A 21546-nucleotide genomic window follows, 5' to 3' on the forward strand; every position below is an offset into this window, starting at 1 on the left:
TATTAATTAACACGGTGCAGCCAAAGCCTGCGCAGTAACAATGGAAAACATAGCTATAAGGTTTATTTCAATATAATTAAGCTGTCTCTGGGGAAGGCGGATAAGAAAAGCAAAACAAGAACTCATATCTTAAAGCGACACTGGTTAATGTTCATTACCATAACATAGAGATTGCCAAGTGCAAATCTGGTTATTAGCAATGAATGTTAAATAGCAGCAAACTTGCAGCAGCAAAATGTGTTAATTCATTACTGGCCCTAAAAAAATAACAAAATCCAATCTTCTTTTTCAGCAATTGACTACAATGTATTATTTTCAAATGACCCCAGTGATGACAGTTTTCTGTTGACAGTGCACATCTCTTCACAGCTGCTGTAGTAAAAAAGCTGACACCTTGATATGATGGAGAAGGGGGTGGTGGTACATTCTGATCTTGGCTTTATTATCCAGGGAACGATCACACCATTAAAATACTATTAGTAAATATTTATATCTACAGCAAACTTGTGTCGGAGATCCTCTACCATCCAGAGTACTATATCATATCAGCACAGCCATGGAAGTTTAAAAGACAACTGGAGAGGGAGGGAAATGGAGGCTGCCATATTTATTTCCTTTCAAACGATGCACATTGCCTGGCTGTTCTGCTGATCCCTCTGCCTCTAATACTTTTAGCTATACGCCTTAGGGTGCGTTTCCACTAACGCGAATTCGCATGCGTTCCCCGCATGCAAATTCGCATAACCAATAAAAGTGAATGAGCCTGTGTCCACTTGTCAGGAAAACGGAGCGTTTTCTTGTGCAGGAAAAATCTGCTCAGCAGAGCCATCCGAATTCGGACACCGCACACACGCATGCGATTCGCATACAATGTATTTAATAGGGAATTCGCATGGTGCTTTTTCATGCAAATTTTCATGCGAATTCGCATACGATTTCGCATGGAATCAATAAAAAAGCACACAGGCACTGACATGGTTAAATTCGCACACAGCGTCATCCATGTGAAATCGTATGCGAATTTGCGGTAAAATTCACATACAAACGCATGCGATTTCGCTCCTGCATGCGAATTCGTCCGCGGAGAATCCGCGGCGATTTCCCACCGCACTAGTGGAAACGCACCCTTAAAGAAATATGCCAATCAGGTGTCTGAATTACATCTGACTGAATTAGCTACATGCTTGAGTCAGGTGTTTGATTCAGACACCACAGATGCATGAAAGATCAGCAGCACACCAGGCAACTAGTATTATTTAACCTCCTGCCGCCCGCGTCACGCCAGTAGGCGTGGCCGCGGCGGCAGCCCCAGGTCCGCCTAACGCCAATTGGCGTAAAGTCCTGGGGCTCTGTTTAGCATGAGATCGCGCGCATGGTGCGCGCGCATCTCATGCTCGGAGGGCGGAGCTCCGCCCCGCCTTCAGTCTCCGAGCGGCTATTGCCGCTCGGGAGACTGTTAGACGGCGATTACGCCGTCTATTTACTAGGTGCAGCGCTGCGATGAGCAGCAGCGCTGCACTGGGGACAGCCGTGTAACACGGCTGTCCCCATGGGGGACAAGAGAGCGATCGGCTCTCATAGGCAGAAGCCTATGACAGCCGATCGCCATAATTGGCCGGCTGTGGGGAGGGAGGGAGGGAGGGAGGAAGGGAATAAATTTAAAGAAACAGTTTTTTTTTTTCTAAAATCCCATAACAATAATATTTATTTAAAAAAAATAAACATGGGGGGAGCGATCAGACCCCACCAACAGAGAGCTCTGTTGGTGGGGAGAAAAGGGGGGGGGGATCACTTGTGTGCTGAGTTGTGCGGCCCTGCAGCTTGGCCTTAAAGCTGCAGTGGCCAATTTAGCTAAAAATGGCCTGGTCACTAGGGGGGGTTTAGCCCTGCAGTCCTCAAGTGGTTAAAAAGGAGATAAATATGGCAGCCACAATATCCCCTCACTTTTTTACTTCAATTGTCCTTTAAGTGCACCTCTTGTCCACACATCACCAAACAACAGTCTGTACCTGTATTTTCAGTCAGGAAGCCTGGGCATTTTCCTATGAAAGTTTGGGGGTAGGTGGGGGGTGTCAAGAGGCTACACAAAAGATACTTTTTTTTTCTTAAAAACATTGGAATGTACTGAAGACATACACTCCACATATAAAGGGTGACAGTGATGGACAGCACATTATTGTGCTCAATAGAGCTCAGAAATTTGTGTTGTTCATGGACAACAAAGTAAGATACTTTAAAACAGTATTGTCACCATAAAAATAAAAAAAATTTAAATGAGTGTATTAAGTGATAAAGATGCTAATCCTGCATTCAAAACTTGCAAAACTTTTCCTGCCGTTATGATTTGGAGTTATCACATACCTTAGGAGCACTGGCCCTTTAGTAGTCAGTACCAAACAGTTGAATGCTGGGAGTTCTTTTTATCTATAATATATTCCTCCACTTCCATTTATTTCCCTGCCTAGCTGCTTATCAGAAACACCCTCTGATCACTTGTGTTTACAAGCAAGGCTGAGGTGACTCAGCGATTGGAGGAGTAAATAAAAGTAAGCAAGAAAAAGACAGTGCAGTTCCTAGTATACACCTCAGTGGGAGTGTCTGAAGACTGGGAGGAGGGCAGCTAATGAATACACAATGAGCAAGAGAAGGGGGGGGGGGAACAAGAGTCAGGGAGGATATGATGTCAGCATTAGCTTAGCAAAATGGCCACTGCCTAGAATAGGATTTTCAGCTTTTCCTTTATAAAATTCACAGGAATCATTACGTGGATAGCACAATACATCTGTTATGTAAGTAGAAGTAGTATTTATCTACTTATATATGTGTTTTTTATTTCTAGGTTAAGGACATCTTCACAAACTGTGTTTGTCTCTGAAGTCCATATGCCACCCCTTGCTACAAAGCCAGAAGAAACCTTTTAGCAAACCCCTGGATTTTCAGCAATTATTCCTTCAACATGGAAAATTGAAGTGCTTTTGCAAATAGAAGTCATTATTTATACTACCATTTCTACCCGGAGGGTAACTACTCCCACCTATCATTTCCCATTAAAGTGGGCTGGCAAGCCCCAGAAACTAACTTACAGGGATGGTAAGGCTGAGTCTCAGGGTCCAATCACACTAGAATTCACTAAACGCTAACGCAAACGCTGAGCGATTTTCTGGTGTATTTTCCTAGTGTTTTTTTCACTGTATAGAAAGCGTTTTTCCAGCGTTTTGTTCAGCGATTAGCGTTTTGTGATTTCTAGTTTCAATTTAGCCTACAGAATCGCTCCAGAAAACGCTGCAGGCAACACGTTTGCATTTCAGCAAATCGCTTAGATGAGAACACTTCCATATGCTTTCATTGTACACACGTTTTTCAAACCACTCGTGATCACCACCACTACCCCCTTGGGCCTCTTACTTGTGAGGGGGCTTCTCTGCTCCCTCTGCATCACCCATTCTCTGCACCTTGCACCCTAGGTATGCCAGACTGTCCCAAAGTTCTATTTCACCCTCTGCAATTACTACAGGGTGGGAGTAAACGCCCTGTGCTTAACGTGTTTGCGTACTTATACTTTAGTGTGATTAATATATATACTCCAGTGTGATTAATAAAGCTTAAATATGGCCCTGATCAATAATGCAATATACTGGTGCTTTTATCTTTTAGTGTGCTTATATTGACAATAAACAAGCAGAAATATGTGTTGATCTCTGCTTGAATAATGTACTTTTCAGCTACATCCCCTTCCCCTCAGACAGTGAGTAGAGGTGTAAAGCCTCCTGGCTCATTTTTGTTATGTTAATGCTGACAGAGATAATTCCATTCCTGAATATACGGTCACCCAGGGGCGTAGCAATAAGCATAGCAACCATAGCGGTTGCTATGGGGCCCTGCGGCAGCCCTACGCCACAGGGGCCCGTACATGTAGTGGACTTTTTTTTTTTTATTTGATGCCGCCCGGGCCCCCCCCCATACCCCCACCCCCCCCGATAATTTTATAGCAGTTAGTGGGCCCCCCCAGGCCCTCCTCCCGGTCCCCCTCCTCAGATAAGGTGGCTGGTGAGGAGGGGGGCGGACTACGTGGTGGGCGGTGCATTGATACTCCCTGGCGGCCGGGACCCGATAGTAAATCTATAGTTCCGGCTTCCGGGCCCGGCCAGCCAGGGAGGAGTGACGTGCGTGCGGACCGGCTGCAGACTCCTGCGCACCGGCTGCAGACTCCTGCGCACTGGCTGCAGACTCCTGCGCGAGTGCGACTGTCTGGAGTCTGGGCTGGAGCCTGGAGGGGAGCCAAGCGAGCCGGAGCGGTGAAGAGGAGCTGCCCTGGCTGGAGCTGCCCTCGAGTGGAGCGACCCGACCCGACTTGCTGGCTGCTGTGGACCGAGGTGGGTGGACGGAGGTAGGTGGGTAGGTGGACGGAGGTGGGTGGGTGGGGCCCCCTGGCTACATATACTGGGCATAAATACCTTTGGCTACCTATACTGGGCATATATACCTCTGGCTACATATACTGGGCATATATACCTCTGGCTACCTATACTGGGCATATATACCTCTGGCTACCTATACTGGGCATATATACCTTTGGCTACCTATACTGGGCATATATACCTTTGGCTACCTATACTGGGCATATATACCTCTGGCTACCTATACTGGGCATATATACCTCTGGCTACCTATACTGGGCATATATACCTCTGGCTACCTATACTGGGCATATATACCTCTGGCTACCTATACTGGGCATATATACCTCTGGCTACCTATACTGGGCATATATACCTCTGGCTACCTATACTGGGCATATATACCTCTGGCTACCTATACTGGGCATATATACCTCTGGCTACCTATACTGGGCATATATACCTCTGGCTACCTATACTGGGCATATATACCTCTGGCTACCTATACTGGGCATATATACCTCTGGCTATCTATACTGGGCATATATACCTCTGGCTACCTATACTGGGCATATATATCTCTGGCTACCTATACTGGGCATATATACCTCTGGCTACATATACTGGGCATATATACCTCTGGCTACCTATACTGGGCATATATACCTCTGGCTACCTATACTGGGCATATATACCTCTGGCTACCTATATTGGGCATATATACCTCTGGCTACCTATACTGGGCATATATAATTCTGGCTACATATACTGGGCATATATACTGGGGAAATATACCTCTGGCTACATATACTGGGCACATATACTGGGGACATATACCCCTGGCTACATATACTGGGCATATATACCTCTGGCTACCTATACTGGGCATATATACCTCTGGCTACATATACTGGGCATATATACCTCTGGCTACATATACTCGGCATATATACCTCTGGCTACATATACTGGGCATATATACCTCTGGCTACATATACTGGGCATATATACCTCTGGCTACATATACTGGGCATATATACCTCTGGCTACATATACTGGGCATATATACCTCTGGCTACATATACTGGGCATATATACCTCTGGCTACATATACTGGGCATATATACCTCTGGCTACATATACTGGGGGCACTGGCTGTTTGTCATTATGTGCATTTACTGGTGAAAAGCTGTCTCTAATTATGTGCGTTTACTGGTGAAAAGCTGTCTCTTACTATGTGCATTTACTGGTGAAAAGCTGTCTCTTATTATGTGCATTTACTGGTGAAAAGCTGTCTTATGTGCATTTACTAGTGAAAAGCTGTCTTATGTGCATTTAGTGGGGAAACGCTGTCTCTCATTACATGCATTTACTGGGGAAATGCTGTTTGTCATTATGTGCATTTGCTTCAAATTTTTTTTTTTATGTAAGTACATTAGCTAGTATAACTACATTAGTTAGCCCCACCCACATGACATCATGGCCACACCCATTTTTAAAATGTCCTCAAACATGTTGCCCCCTACCCATTTTTGACTGCCACCTCATTTGTGCCAGTCTAGAACCGGCCCTGTACCCCTGCCTACATATACTGGGCACATATACCCCTGGCTACCTGTTCTGGGGACATCTCTACCCCGGGCTACCTGTTCTGGGGACATCTCTCCCCCTGGCTACCTGTTCTGGGGACATCTCTACCCCGGGCTACCTGTTCTGGGGACATCTCTCCCCCTGGCTACCTGTTCTGGGGACATCTATACCCCTGGTCACCTATTCTGAAGACATCTATAGACCTGGCTACTTATACTGGGGGTGGGAATGTTGGGGTGGAGGGTCGTGGAGGAATGTTTGGGTGGGAGGTCCGAGGTCCGTGGGGTTGGACGGTCCATGGGGGGGAGGGGGGCCCATTAATTTTTTTTGCTATGGGGCCCAGTCATTTCTAGCTACGCCCCTGCTGTCACCAGTACACTATTTCATCATATTCTACCCCTACTATCCCATTTCTAACGTAACCAGTACACTATTCCATCCCTGAATCCTGCCCCAATCGTATACTACTCCTAGTATCACATATCTAATGCCATCAGTCCACCAACTCTTCCCTGAACCTACTGTTTCTAGTTTATTGTCCCATCCCTGAATCTGAATCTAACATCATCAGTCACTATCTCATCCCTGATAATTATATTATTGCCCATCCATTATTATTATTTATTTTATTTATAAAGCGCCAACATATTACACAGCGTTGGACAATAAATATATACAATGATACAAGGATGATAGACATAACAAGGTTATACAACATAGAACAAAGTTATACAAGGCAAATTGTACAAAATACCGGTACATGATCATGCGATACGGGCTGGTTAGGTAGGCCCAGTAATACAAGTGCAGGTTGCCATAGGACAGGAGCACACGATCCTGTAGATTACACTAAGGAAGGGAGGACCCTGCCAGAGGCTTACAATCTAAAGGGGTGGGGTGGAAACACTAGGTGGGGCTGTGAAATAAATATTCAGTAGAGAGATAACCCATCCCTGAACCTAATGTCACCAGTCTACTATCCTGAATCCACAATTCCTATTATCAGCAATCCATAATCCTATCCTTGAACTTCAAGTACCCCTGAATTGGAATAAAACCCATGGCAGGCTACATTACCGTCCCCTGAGTGTCCAAATGCTGCTTGTTTTAGTCGAAGTCCCACCCATTCCCTGTATCTGGTCCACTGTATTCAACAGATCCTTCAGTCAAATACCTTCCCAGTATAAGTTCCCCCAATCATCGGCGCGTAATTTAGAACTGTGGAGGCACAAGTTCCGAGATGCGCGCGCACATTGAAAGTAAATGCTCGTCCACAATCGGTTTCTTTCACTGCGCATGTGCAGTCTGATACTTGCACATTTCAGAATCGCTCTATGCCACTCGGAGGAACGTCTGGAACGCTCAGGAGGTAAGAAGACCAGGGAAGGGGTATGGGAGGGACAACAAGCAGCATCTGGAAAGCCAATAGGAGGTCACCTAGCCCACAATTGTCTTTATTCAGTAATCGTCTTTCCAAATACATCAGGGCTGTGGAGTCGGTACAAAAATTATTCAACTCTGACGTTTATGAATCCACCCAATCAGACTCCAGGTACCCAAAATTGCTCCGACTCCAACTCCATGGAGTCTAATTGTTACAAAGGCTATGTATTTGGTTCAAAAATCATTCAACTCCGACTCTGACTCAGACTCATCAGTTTATTGAAACCACCGATTCAGACTCCAGGGGCCATATGCAATTCACTTTTTCACCTGAGTTTTCTCCTAGGTGATATTTTTAAACTGGTCAATAAAATGCCTTTTAAGCCAGCAGAAAGCAAGAAAATACTCAAAACAATTTTGATAGACCTATTTCACCTACTTTTTGGTACTTTTTTAGTTGAAAAGTGCTGAAAAGTTATTTTAAATTGAAAATGAAAAATTATCTCCTGGGAGAAAAGTCAGGTGAAAAAGTGAATTGCATATGGGCCCAGGTATCCAAAATTTCTCCAACTCCATAGCCCTGCAATACATCATCAGTACACTATCCCATCTCTGAACCAAAAGTCACTAGCTAAAAATTCCTGATCTTCCACTCCAAATAATACCAGTCCATTGTCCCATTCCTGAACATTAAATCTCCGGTCCATTGAATCTAAAATCACCATACACTATTCCATCCCTGAACCTAACTATCCCATCCCTGAAAGTTACATTACCAGTCCACTATCCCATCCCTGAACATAACATCACCAGTCCACTATACCATCCCTAAAAACAAAAGGGCACCAGTCCACTATGCCAACCCTGAACCAAAGGGCACAAGTCCACTATGCCTCCCCTGAACCTTACATCACCAGTCCACTATCCCATCCCTGAACCTAACATCACCAGTTCACTATCCCATCCCTGACATAACATCACCAGTCCACTATCCCATCCCTGAACATAACATCACCAGTCCACTATCCCATCCCTGAACATAACATCACCAGTCCACTATCCCATCCCTGAACATAACATCACCAGTCCACTATCCCATCCCTGAACATAACATCACCAGTCCACTATCCCATCCCTGAACATAACATCACCAGTCCACTATCCCATCCCTGAACATAACATCACCAGTCCACTATCCCATCCCTGAACATAACATCACCAGTCCACTATACCATTCCAAAAAACCAAAGGGCACCTGACCACTATCCCATCCTTGAACATAACATCACCAGTCCACTATTATCCCTAAAAACCAAAGGGCACCAGTCCACTATCCCATCCTTGAACATAAAATCACCAGTTTACTATTACATCCCTAAACCAAGGGGCACCAGTCCACTATGCCATCCCTGAACCTAGAATAACCTCTACTTGCACAAACACAAAGCATTTTGTTTTGATCTAAGCAAGACAATTATGAGCCTTGGTTTGCTGAATAACGCCATAAATTAAATGTAATGTAATGACAATGTAATCTTAAGTTATGCATCTTATATATGCTAGCAAGAATATCATGAATAGCTAGTTACCGTTCTGTTCTCTTGATAAGGACCACTCGGAACATCTCCTCCAGGGGTATTCTTTCACTGCCTTCACTGGACTGAACAAATGGGTGTATAGCTGCCACAGTGAAGCCCTGCTGGTACAGCTCCTGCAGCTTGGCAGGAATGTCACGCAGAGAGGGAACTTGGACTGCAGTTGAATTAGGGAGTGGCGCTAGAAGAAGAAATGAAAGAAATGCCATGAAGAAATAATAATAGTTGATGACAAAGCAGTCCAAACAGTAGGCATATAAGTATAATAATCTAAAAAATATGAGCATATTATTGAAAGTATATATTTTTTCCTATGAAAAAGAAAGAAGACCCAGCTCTCTTGTGCAGATTCAGTGCAGGGTTCAGGTAGTCCACCCTTGAGTGTAGCAGAACCAACCCTCACTTTCCACCCATCAGATCTGATCGCAGAGATGTTTACAACTACAGTCTGGCATAACATAGAATAAAAATCTGCCTCCCAACTCCTAATCATTTATATAGTTGTCATACTTGCTTTTGCTCCAGTGTAACGACATATGTTAAAAATCGCAACTTACCCCAAGTTGCATTACTATCAGCAGCCACATTAAATAGTTCTTATATATTTATTTCAGAAAGAGCTGTACTGTGAGGGGGAAAACAAAGCAGTCATTCTAATACAGCTCCCTCCTCTGTTTGCTGAGCAAACAACATTATTACCTGCCTCTCCCCCAGCCCATAGGTCGAAGGAAAAATTACTCACAGCATCCCTGACAATACTAAGTAATAATAATAATAATAACAATAATAATATATATTTTTTGTTAGTAGTTATAAGTAGTTGTAAGCAAATCTAATGGAGCTGAAAGGAGATTTTGACTGTAATTTTGCTTGTATCTAGATATGGCAACTTTCACATTTGATTTCGGGTCTTCTTTAAAATTTAATTAACAAAGTTCATATAACTATACTCATTAAATATATACTGTACCTATAAATACCATTCACAAAGAAACTAGTTTCAGATGTACTAAGGTACTCTGGAGATTACCAGTTTTATTTAAAAAAAATTGTTTGTTATTAGGCCTCTTTTCCATGAGCTGCTGAACACTGATAATTCACCGCCTGTCAGATGCTCCTGACCGGCACTTATTAGTGCTTGGCACGGGACGGTGGACAGGCAGTCTTCTTATGGAGTAGATTCTGAGCACGGTGGTTGCTGTCTTTAGACAAGACATGAGACGGGTTTTGGCCACCAGGCAACGCTAACATCAAATGTAACACAAGTGCTGTAACCAAACGCTACCATTCATCTGCATGTAATTGTGGTCGGTAGTCAGGAGGCTCAACTACCTAGCAAGAGATCAGTTCAGCCACCTGTGAAAAAGAGACCTTAGCTTGCCCTTGTCTGAGCCGTATCAGTTAAAGTGGAACTGAACTCTTGCACAAGACAGAAGGAAAACAGAGAGAAATGCACCCTGTATGTATTTATAGAGTTTAGCCTGTCTAATACCCCCTTCATATGTGACTAATCACAAGTTGTATTTTGTTCCTTCACCTGTGTCAGCTGACTGCCACGGCAGAGAAGCTAATTGGTTAACTTGGGATGTTAACAAAATGTCTGCTTCCATGAAAGTAGGAAGTAGACAAACTACAGATTTATTGCAGGATTTGTATCAGCTGTAACAAAGACATGTTTTTCTTCAAAGGTTATTATGCTGTTGCGCCTCTTTCAGAGCAGAGAGGATGTTCTGAGTTCAGGTCCGCTTTAATCGAGCAGCTGTAGTCACATGCACACACCCGTAGTTTAAGTTTTGCAAAAAATCTAGGATATCTGACCTTATTACAAAAGCTTCTGAATGCAGGTTACAACTACAAGGACACAGCTGCTATTTCACTAACCTCTTCAGCAATGTTTGCCGATGTTTCAGGTTCAGGTAATGTTGGCAAGCGCTTGCAAAATAATCACAGACAATATTTTAACACATCTAGGCCAAGTTTACTAGACCATTTCGGTTCTTCCCTGTCTGGCAGCTACAGAGAACTTGAGTAAAACAGCTCTATGTGCCTTTGAGTACAATGAGTATATTTAAAATGCGATCAAAGCCAACATGCCAGATGTGGGTATATCCTGAAAAGCATCTTTGAAAAGTAGGACAATGTGATCTCCGTTGACTCTTTAAAAGGAAACGCTCTCTGCTTCTAACTTCCATTAATAGACAATGCTCGTGGAATCCATTGAGGATTGTGTTATCCATGCACAAACATTCATTTAAAGAAAGATATTCTGTTAGGAATTCCCTGTGCTTTCTCTTCTGATGCTAAACATGAGCAGAAGGTCATGTCCCATTTACACAGTAGCTTTGTTTTCTGGGAAACTTCATTGCTCTGTTTAACAATATGCATGGAATAACTCGGCTCCTGTGCCCTCAGTCACACAATCTCTTACCCTGCAGTTATGGCTGGTGGTTACAGGAGATAACATACATTCTAGCATCACATAGAACAATTGCAAGGAACAGATCCAACTGCAACTAATCAGGTATCTTTTAATTTGTAATTACAGTAGAGTCTCGGTTATCCAGAACTCAACTAACCAACAGTCTCCACAAACTAGCACGAATCCCTGGCAGTACTCACAGTGGTGAAGGACAACTTCCAGGCTGTTTGTGGGCTCTTCTGTGGTTTGTGGGCTCCCACAAGATTTATATACTTTCAATTACTGTATTTTAACATTTAATACACAGTGTTCATGGTATGTATATAGAGTAGGGTATGGTGCTCTATTAGCTAGGCCTCTTTTTAACACTGAGTCTCAAGCAACCAGAAAGTACACTTATCCGGTATCTGCCATTGCCCATCGGTGCTGGATTACTGAGACTATACTGTATTGCTCAACAGATGCTCCAGGGGTTTACTGTTGTCTGTGAAACAGGCAATAAAGTTGTATAAAAAATTAAAAATCAGGTCCAACCAGTCAGAACCAGGGAAAATGAGCAAAGGCAGCCCTAGTTCTCAACTAGTGTCGTCCTCTAAATTCTTTAAAACATACGGTGTAAGGTTAGAAGGAGAATGATCAAAGAGGATGAAAAGAAAAGATTTAACACAGAAAAAGCAGAAGGAAAATGGGGGGGGGGGTGCCTAAAGCCTGGTCAAGAATGAGTCCTCCATATTGGGGTGTTCTAGTTTGATTCAGGGATCCCATATTTTAACCACTTCGCATCCAGACCTTGTTTTCAACTTATTGACCAGAGCAGTTTTGACAGTTTAGCTATGTCCCTATTTAATCAGAAATAACGTTATCCCTACTTATGACACAGAAATGAAATATATATTGTTTTTTTCAAGACAAACTAGGCTTTCATTGTATGCCATTTTTTCCCTCAAACAATTTTGTTTTCTATGAATTTTAATGGGAAAACAAAGAAAAAAATAGAAAAAACATGTATTTCTCAGTTTTACCAATTCCACTGTAAAAATAAAAAGTGCTACTGTCGATAAACACACATTTTGTTTGGCTATTCTTACCGCTTATCACAAAACTTAGATTATGTTCCTGTCACAATTTATGGTGAAGATATTTGATTCTGAAATAGTGCTACAAAGTGTGTTTTTCACTATGAAATGAGAAAATACAAGTATTTTTAATAGTAAAAATCAATCTCATTAGCTCAGGAAACTTATATTCCCATTCACCAATTAGTCCTGCATCAAATAGTGCCAAAAATATGCACAGGAGCAAGCCCAATCCTGCACAGCACTACTTCTGCTACAAGACGTATATCTACTGACCTGTGGCTTAGATGAAGTCCCAGAGGACGTATATCTACTGACCTGTGGACGAAGTGGTTAAGTAATTTATGAGTCTTTCAAGATATAAGATAGTGTCTTGTTTATCATAAAAGACTTTATTCTAGCTTTATCTTTGTCAATTTCTACTAAAGGGATTCTTCTAATCCTGTGGCCACGGTGGCTACTAGGAATACTAGTAAATCTTGCTTCTACAACTTGTAAAAAAAAAACCAAAGACCGTACCGTAACGGATGCAAATGAATCCAATGTTAACCAGTGGTTCCGTTCACTTTGTTCTATTGAAATGGATCCGTTTGGTACCTTCCGCCGAACGGGCCACAAGTTTGGGGAGGAAGCGCTTTTTACGGATCGGAATTCACGCCACGCTAACGGAACAGAGGGTCACAGATCAAAAACTGATGCCCAATAAAAACTCATCCATTTTTCACCGATTAATTTTTACATGGATTAGCTTTTGATCCATCCAGTGTGAAGCCGCGGTACTTTGGTTAAGACACACGCAAAGTAAGCTTTCGGAAAATGACGACTAAGATGCTTTAGAAATAGATTTTTTAAATGCATAGAAAAGTTCTGCTTACAGGTTGAGAATAAAACTTTTGCCCACTAGGAAGGAAAAGTGAAAAATATAGTAAGCTGCTTTCCTTGCTGCTCTTAAGTTCAGCAAGGTACAAAACACCTGCAGAGTTAATGAAAGCTCTGGCGCAAATTTTTCTTCAAATTTTCAATTACTGGAGCAGAGAGGTTTGATTGTGGCTATTTACACACACATAAAGCATGTCGACATTTGGCTTACAGGGTGCGGGGAAATGTCAGCTTGAAAACACTGGCCTGAGAGAGCAGAGATTTTCCATACAAAGCCACAGTAAAAGCAGCCTATGCACCCACATGTTAATTTGTGCAAATCTTTTCTCTTAGATATAAAATGACATAGTACAGCAGAATTAAAATTAGCTGACTGCGGAAATCAAGTTCATATATTAATATGCACAGAATACGTTGGTGCTTTATAAATTAATAATAATTATAATAATATTGTGCCCTATTCGGTGTAATAAATTAAGCTACTACTGACAGAATTGCAAAAATCATTGCCTGATCATTAGTGACCATTTCAGGTGACCGTCTAGAAATGACTTATATATGGACACACTACTTAGCTATCTGTCACACAGCCTGTCCTGTTCTTTGCAGAGAGAATGAGGGAGGACAATGAGTAAGCAAAATAGTGTGGAGGGTCAAACTGCTTAACAGCAGTAGTTAAAGGACCACTGTCACGAAAATCTTAAAATGTAAAATATATGTAAACACATACAAATCAAAAGTAAGTTTCTCTCAGAGTAAAATGAGCCATAGATTACTTCTCTCCTATGTTGTCGTCACTTACAGTAAGTAGTAGAAATCTGATATTACCGACAGGTTTTGGGATAGTCCATCTCTCCATAGGGGATTCTCAACACGGCCTTTATTCTTTATTAAGATACTACCTGAAAAAGATTTATACAAAGATGCTGGCCAGCCTTCCTGCTTACTGTACACCTCTTCGACAGTAGAACAGAGCAACTGCCATTCACTAAGTGCTTTTGAAAATAAAGAAAACCCTAAGAACCTCTCATGAGGGGATGGGCTAGTCCAAAACCTGTCGGTTCTGTCAGATTTCCATTACCTACTGTAAATGACAGCATAATAAGAGAAAAGCAATGTATGGCTCATTTTACTCTGGAAGAAACGTACTTCTTATTTGTATACGTTTACATGTATTTCAAATTTAAAGATTTTCGCGACAGTGGTCCTTTAAAGAACTCAATGAACCAGATAGCTGAAGGGAAGATCAATTTTATCGGAGAGAACATGTACTTAACCTAGATTTTGGTGTACATGTTATTCGGCCATGCTTGATCTGGGCGCAGGGTGAGCCGAATGATGGCTTTAACCACTTCCCAACTGAGGGGTTTTACCCCTTCAGCATCCGAGCAATTTTCACCTTTCAGCGCTCCTTACATTAATTAGCCTATAACTTTATCATTACTTATTACAATAAAATGAACTATATCTTGTTTTTTTCACCACCAATAGGCTTTCTTTAGGTGGGACACTATGCCAAGAATTATTTTATTCTAAATGTGTTTTAATGGGAAAATAGGAAAACATTTGGAAAAAAAAACATTTTTCAGTTTTCCGCCATTATACTTTTTAAATAATGCATGCAACTGTAATTAAAATTCATGAAATGTATTTGCCCATTTGTACCGGTTATAAAACCGTTTAAATTATGTCCCTATCACAATGTTTGGCGCCAATATTTTATTTGGAAATAAAGGTGCATTTTTTCCAGTTTTTTGCGTCCATCACTATTTACAAGACAAGCCCATAGTTTATAAAGTAACAGTGTTGTACCCTCCTCACATAAATATTTAAAAAAGTCCAGTCCCTAAGGTAACTATTTATGTATTTTTTTTTATTGTAAATTTTTTGAGTGTGGGAGGTAATGAGTTATTTTTTTGTGTAAAAGTAGTCTATTGGTATGTGAAAAATGCTTTAGGGTGTAGTTTTACTATTTGGCCACAACATGGCAACAGTAACTTTTTGTTTAATGCGAAGTAGTAGGAGGCTGAGAGAGTTTTTTTTTTTCACAATGATCGCGCTGTTTAGCGGAAAAGCAGCGGATCATGGCGGGGCTTAGATCAACGAACGGGAATGGATTTTCCCATTCATTGATCTCAGAGTGAGCGGCCGGCGGCGTTATTACGAGCGGGAGTGCGAGCGGGAGCGCGGGCAGCGGCGGGGGGTGTGTATATCTACGCTCCGGGCGGGGAACTGAAGTCCAAAGGAGCGTAGATATACTGTACCCGGGCGGCGAAGTGATTAAGCTAATGTAACACAACACAGTATCTGGCAGACGAGATTTATCTGCAGACACATAAGACCCCTGTGGGGGGGGGGGGGGGCTCTGGCACCCACTTAGTCACTATTTACTTAGATGTTTGCAAGTAGCATCAGCTATCCAGATAAATGGAAAAGCCCACAATATTTCAGGATGCTGACAACCTGGAGACCTCGAGCACAACTGAGATTTAGAGTCAGTGAACAACGTAATATGTTATTGCTCGATTTTGGCCCATGAGGATGATTGTTGTTTACCGGCACACTGTTTGGTCAAGTTAAACGGTTTATTATTTCTTGTTTTTTTTCCTTGGAAAATCAATAAAATCGAACAAATACAAAATCTAAAGTGTGCGTGCGTAGCTTTAGAGGGGAAAGAAAATCAATTGGTTTTCCGACATGCCCATCACTTCTCCCCTGAAAAGTACACAGCCAGTACAGACTTGTCAGTTCATGCATTTGTCGTTCAGTGCAGGGTCAGAGGCTCATCTCTTAAAGAAGACCTCAAGTCGCAGCCTTAGGGCCATGTCACAAGACAATTATGCCACAGGGACAACTTGCTGGATGCTGCAACTAGAAACCTACCGTGACTAGCTACTAGCAATATATTTGCATGAGCAGTAGCTGTCGCCAATGCAGTGTTATTATTTAAAGCGGACATGAACTCTTGCACAGCACACAATGAAAAATCTTTATTCCACATATAGTTGCTGAAGAGTTCCACAGCTCCTTGTTCTGTGTTTATTTAACCAAATTAAGACTTTAATAAGTTCTTATCAGCAGGTGTGAAAAGATTACAGGAGCTCTACTGTCAGCTTTCCCTGTACAGTAAACACTGAGGCTTAACCCTTTCAGTACTCCCTGCAAAGTGAAACCAAGTTTAAAAAAAGTAAGGATTTTTTTTAGGATTTCCATAAATTGTAATGAAGACATTTTTTTTCCATAAAGGATATCATGCTGTGGCTAATCTTTTAGAGAAAAGAGTAAGTTCTGCGTTTAGTTCTACTTTAAATGCTGACAACTGTTTCCACTACATATGTTTGTCAGCCTTTTTTATCTATGTGAAAACGCTTAGGCCTAACAGGCTATGTTACTCGATGAGCGGATTTCCAATGAATGTGAAAAAACTACCTTAAAGCATGTTGCTTCTTTCCAGACGCCGCACATGATTTGACTATTAAATACAGTTTAATGACTGCATAAAACATGTATATATTTTCACATGTGCATTAACGTGCATTTCTAACGCATGTCTCATGCTAGCGGCTAAATGCCATGTCTAGTGACTAGTTATTGCTGCAAAGGTCTTAAGCCTCATACACACTTGCAATTATTTTTGCCGGGCAGGCATTATATCTCGTTTAAATTATTGTAATAGGCATCTTTGTGTTCAACCAACTAACAGACTGGCAGCCCTCCAATCTGTACTGAACTCTGCTGCTCAACTCATTCATCTTTTCTCTCGCTCTTCCTCTGCGTTTCCTCTCTGTCAAGCTCTTCATTGGCTACCAATTAACTAGAGGATCCAGTTCAAACTCTTAACCGCAACCTGCAAAGCTCTCCACATTCTCTCTCTTCTGTACATCTCACAGTTTTCCAGATACCAGCCCAACCATAATCTCAGATCTGCACATTAACTTTTTTTGTCCTCCTATAGAATAACCTTCTCAAATTCATGTATACAAGATTCCTCACATGCCTCATCCCTCCTCCTGAATCCCCTTCCAAAACACATCTGTCACTCTCCAACCTTTGATCTTTAAGCACTCCCTCAAAATTTTTTGACAAGCATACAGTCTAACTCTGGTCATTCCTCCTCCAATCTCTGGCCGAGTTATACTCCTTACTAGATAAACTAAAAACACACTGCCTCTAGGTATGTATGTTGTATACCACTTAACTTTGCCTAGGCAATACAATTTAAATCCAAAATTGTAGTTATTCAATTCTGGAAGCATACAAACTGTTCTAGTGTAAATTATAAGCATTGTTTTGCCTCTCATTTTCTAATTTATAAATCTGTGTTGAAGTGTGCTTACATGTAGCTTTACATTCAGACAGTCACAGACCCCACCACTTGGCCTCCTTCCTCTCTAGTACATGTGGTCAGAAATCAAACTTCCTGGGAGCTACAAGTCTGTGTCTGGATCTACGACAGGCTGAGCGAGTATCTTGATTGAAAGAAGCTCCCACCCATCTCTAGTGCACAAACACAGACCATGTACATCTGCTATTTCCCTGCTCCACACTTGTCGCTGTCTCTGTCACCACCTTGATATTGCCTCTGTGTCACCACCTTGCCAGTGCCTCTGTTACAGTCTTGCCACTGCCTCTGTGTCACCACTTTGCAACCGCCTCTGTCACCACCTTGCCACTGCCTCTGTGTCATCAGCTTGTCACTGCATCTGTGACTGCCTTGATACTGGATCCGTCATTGCCTTGGTACTGCCTGTGTCACTCATCTTTGCTACACGGTTTCTACGGCACTTCTGGAAACACTTGTCACATTCCATAGTTCTACCTAATTTCAGTGTTTTGTTTACAATTGATTGCCCCACCCTGTAGATGAATTCAAGAATAGGTTGTTTAACCTTTTGTTTACCCCCCTCCCCCTTTTTTTTTAAAGAGTGCGCTGCAGTGCTGCTTAGTCCTCCTGCCTCTCCAGCTAACCAGCCCGCAAATTCAGAGTAGCACAGGGAGCACTTTATTTCCCTTATTCAGATGCTGGATAGGGTATCCTCTTCCATTACGGAGTGGCCTTGTATGCTGACATCCTCCTCTGGGTCGCGATCAAAGGTGAATGTCAAAGCGCCCCCTGTACTACTCTGCATTGGGGGGGGGGGATGGAGGACAAGAATAGCAAGCTACAGCGACGTACTGAGTTATTTAAGGGCCCGTTTCCACTAGCCACCGCACGGCAGCACTTCCTGTTGTGTGAATCCGGAAGCCTTTCCTTTCACGGCTATGGGATTCACTGCCACTCGCGAGGAAAAATGCTGCAATGCCTGCCTATATTGCTATGGAAAACTATTTGGACGGCTGCTGCATTATCCCCTATGGCAGAGTTTCCCCACACGATTTGCCTGCAGTGAAACTCTGCGGATTCAGCCTGATTTCCCCACTAGTGGAAACGGGCCCTTCGATGATATAACTTGTGCACTGCAGCCAAAAGGTTAAATCTGAGTTTCTAAGCAGTTTGTGCTCATTAAAAAGGTATAATGTCCATTGCTTTGCTTAATTGCTTGATACCAATTAGAATTTGCCTTGATCGGTTTGTGGTTTAGTTTAGATGAGCTAGGTGGACACACACAATAATATAGAATTATCCAGTTTTACGGCAATTTGTTAAAAAGGATCAGTTGCACAGAAACACCTTAAGCTTTTTTGTTTGTTTGGGTTGTTTTTGTTTTAGTATTTCTTTGAGAAATCTGATTTAATTTTCCATTTATTTTTTTTAACCAGAAGAGGTGGAATTTTCTGATCATTTTTTATAAGTAGTATGGTGTAAGGTAGATTGTCAATTTCTTGATGTATAGACTAAAGCAATTTTCTCAGGGTTTTTAATCATTCTTTTACATAATTGGGGAAATATTGAACACGTGTGGCACATTGGTCAGTTTTTTCAAATGTTATAATCAAACATTTTATGGATCAAACATTGATTAGAAAAGGTTATCCTTTTACAAGTGTAACAGAAACCGATATGGGAGTGGTACATTGACAGCTACTTATTTTTGTCTTGCATGAAGCAGTACAAAGCCAGCAGTGGCACCTATGTAATCAATATTAAATACAATTCCTGTTGGAAGCTGATCTAATATCAACAGCAGCCAGGTGGTAGACCAAGGACACAATCAATATCATGGAGTTATTGATCACTTCTCTGATTTACAAGTGTATGACCAGCTTGTCATCGGTCTATAAAAACTCCTCATCACCAGCCCATGAACACTGGAAGGCACCAGTACATACGATTGTTTAGGGGTCATAAGTTGAAGATGTGTACAGAGCCTTAAAAAGACTCCGTAACAAAAATTGCATCCTGTTTTTTATCATCCTACAAGTTCCAAAAGCTATTCTAATGTGTTCTGGCTTACTGCAGCACAGAGCCTTGTGTACAGAGCCTTAAAGAGACTCCGTAACAAAAATTGCATCCTGTTTTTTATCATCCTACAAGTTCCAAAAGCTATTCTAATGTGTTCTGGCTTACTGCAGCACGTTTTACTATCACCATCTCTGTAATAAATCAACTTATCTCTCTCTTGTCAGACGTGTCAGCCTGTGTCTGGAAGGCTGCCAAGTTCTTCAGTGTTGTGGTTCTGCGATGCATCTCCCCCCTCCAGCCCCCTCTCTGCACACTGCCTGTGTATTATTTAGATTAGGGCAGCTGCTCTCTTCTCTCTTATCTTTTACAAGCTGGATAAATCCTCCTCTGAGCTGGCTGGGCTTTCACATACTGAGGAATTACATACAGGCAGAGCTGTCTGCACTCTGCAGGAAGAAACAGCCTGACACTTCAGTGGAAGATAGCTGCAGGGGGAAAGAAACACACAAATGATCTCTTGAGATTCAAAAGGAAGGGTGTATACAGCCTGCTTGTGTATGATTGTATTTTCTATGTGTGGACATACTGTAAATCAATCTACTTCCTGTTTTGGTGGCCATTTTGTTTGTTTATAAACAAACTTTTTAAAACTGTTTTTAACCACTTTTAATGCGGCGAGGAGCGGCAAAATTGTGACAGAGGGTAATAGAAGATGTCCCCTAACGCACTGGTATGTTTACTTTTGTGCGATTTTAACAATACAGATTCTCTTTAAACTGGCTCAAGATTCACTTTAAAGTGTATCTGACAGTGACATGATGGGATAAATATAGGTGCTTATATTTGTCTGTTTTCCTGGAGAGCAAGTGTTAAAAATTGGGTGTTCTCTATGCAAATAAGCTTGTCAAGCAGTTTGTAGAGTTCAATCCAGTTTCATGAAAATAAAATAAAAGTAAACCCCTCTTCTCTTCTTGAAAGAAATACAAAAAAATACATTACTTCTATTTGTTTTGAAGCTTTACAAAGCAGATTTTACATCAGACTGTCATGGCTGCTGTTTAAAATACAGTCTTAAAAACTCAGACATCAGGGATCGCATGATGCCAGATCCATGTGCTTGGCGGATGCTTGAGCAACTGGCCTAAAAAGCACAAACCTCCCTCCCCGTGCAGCATTTCAGCCTTACTGGGTATCCAGCACTGTTATCTAACAGTCCTGTCGCTGTCGCTCCTAGCAGTTTTCTGGCATCCTCAGTGCACGGCTTCCGGCGTGTTACCTCATCCGCATTGGGTCACATGACATGCCGGGAGCCATGCACAGAAGCTGAAAAGCCACTAGGAGCGACATCAGAGGCGTCCGAGCCATTAGGCAGCTATAAATTTTCGCCTAAGGCGACAGGAAGAGGCAAGGGCGCTTCTGCACTGAGTAGTGAGAGAAGAAATGCCTCTCAGCTGACTCAGGTGTCAGTTTACACAGCAGCAGCGGGGCTGACTGGACTTCAGCTCAATGATTCAAAGAACCACAGTAATGAATGAGTCAGTGAGAGAAGGCACTCATCCTAGTCAGGGATCCGAGGAGTACAGCATCATCAGCTCCTGAGTCCAACTCCTGAGAATTCAGTCCCTCTCTCTCTGCTACTGCTAACTGCGTGGATGTAGAGACTGTGTAGCAGCCAGGCATTGACTTCCCCCCAGGCCGCCTTTCATTCAATGATTTAGGGTTGGTCCTGTGTCTGCTGTATTCAGGTTTGTTGATGTAAGGCAATGTAAAATACTAGGCTAGCTGATAAAAGTGCAATTAGAGGGCAGGCTAGCTGGTAAATATACACAGCATGATGTAGAACTCGTCTGGAGGGTCAGTGGGA

General features: G+C 42.2%; 1 protein-coding gene across 2 annotated transcripts in view; it reads right to left on the bottom strand.

The window, feature by feature from the left end:
* The window catches only part of RFTN1 (raftlin, lipid raft linker 1), a 456281-nt gene that overhangs the window by 245422 nt on the left and 189313 nt on the right, over positions 1–21546 (bottom strand). For both annotated transcript variants that reach the window (XM_068236097.1, XM_068236096.1), the window contains exon 3: positions 8960–9146. In XM_068236097.1, the coding sequence (XP_068092198.1) occupies positions 8960–9146 (187 nt within the window). The remainder of the gene's footprint in view (positions 1–8959; positions 9147–21546) is intronic.

This window comes from Hyperolius riggenbachi, chromosome 5 (assembly GCF_040937935.1).
Source record: "Hyperolius riggenbachi isolate aHypRig1 chromosome 5, aHypRig1.pri, whole genome shotgun sequence".
NCBI classification, from domain to species: Eukaryota; Metazoa; Chordata; class Amphibia; order Anura; family Hyperoliidae; genus Hyperolius; species Hyperolius riggenbachi.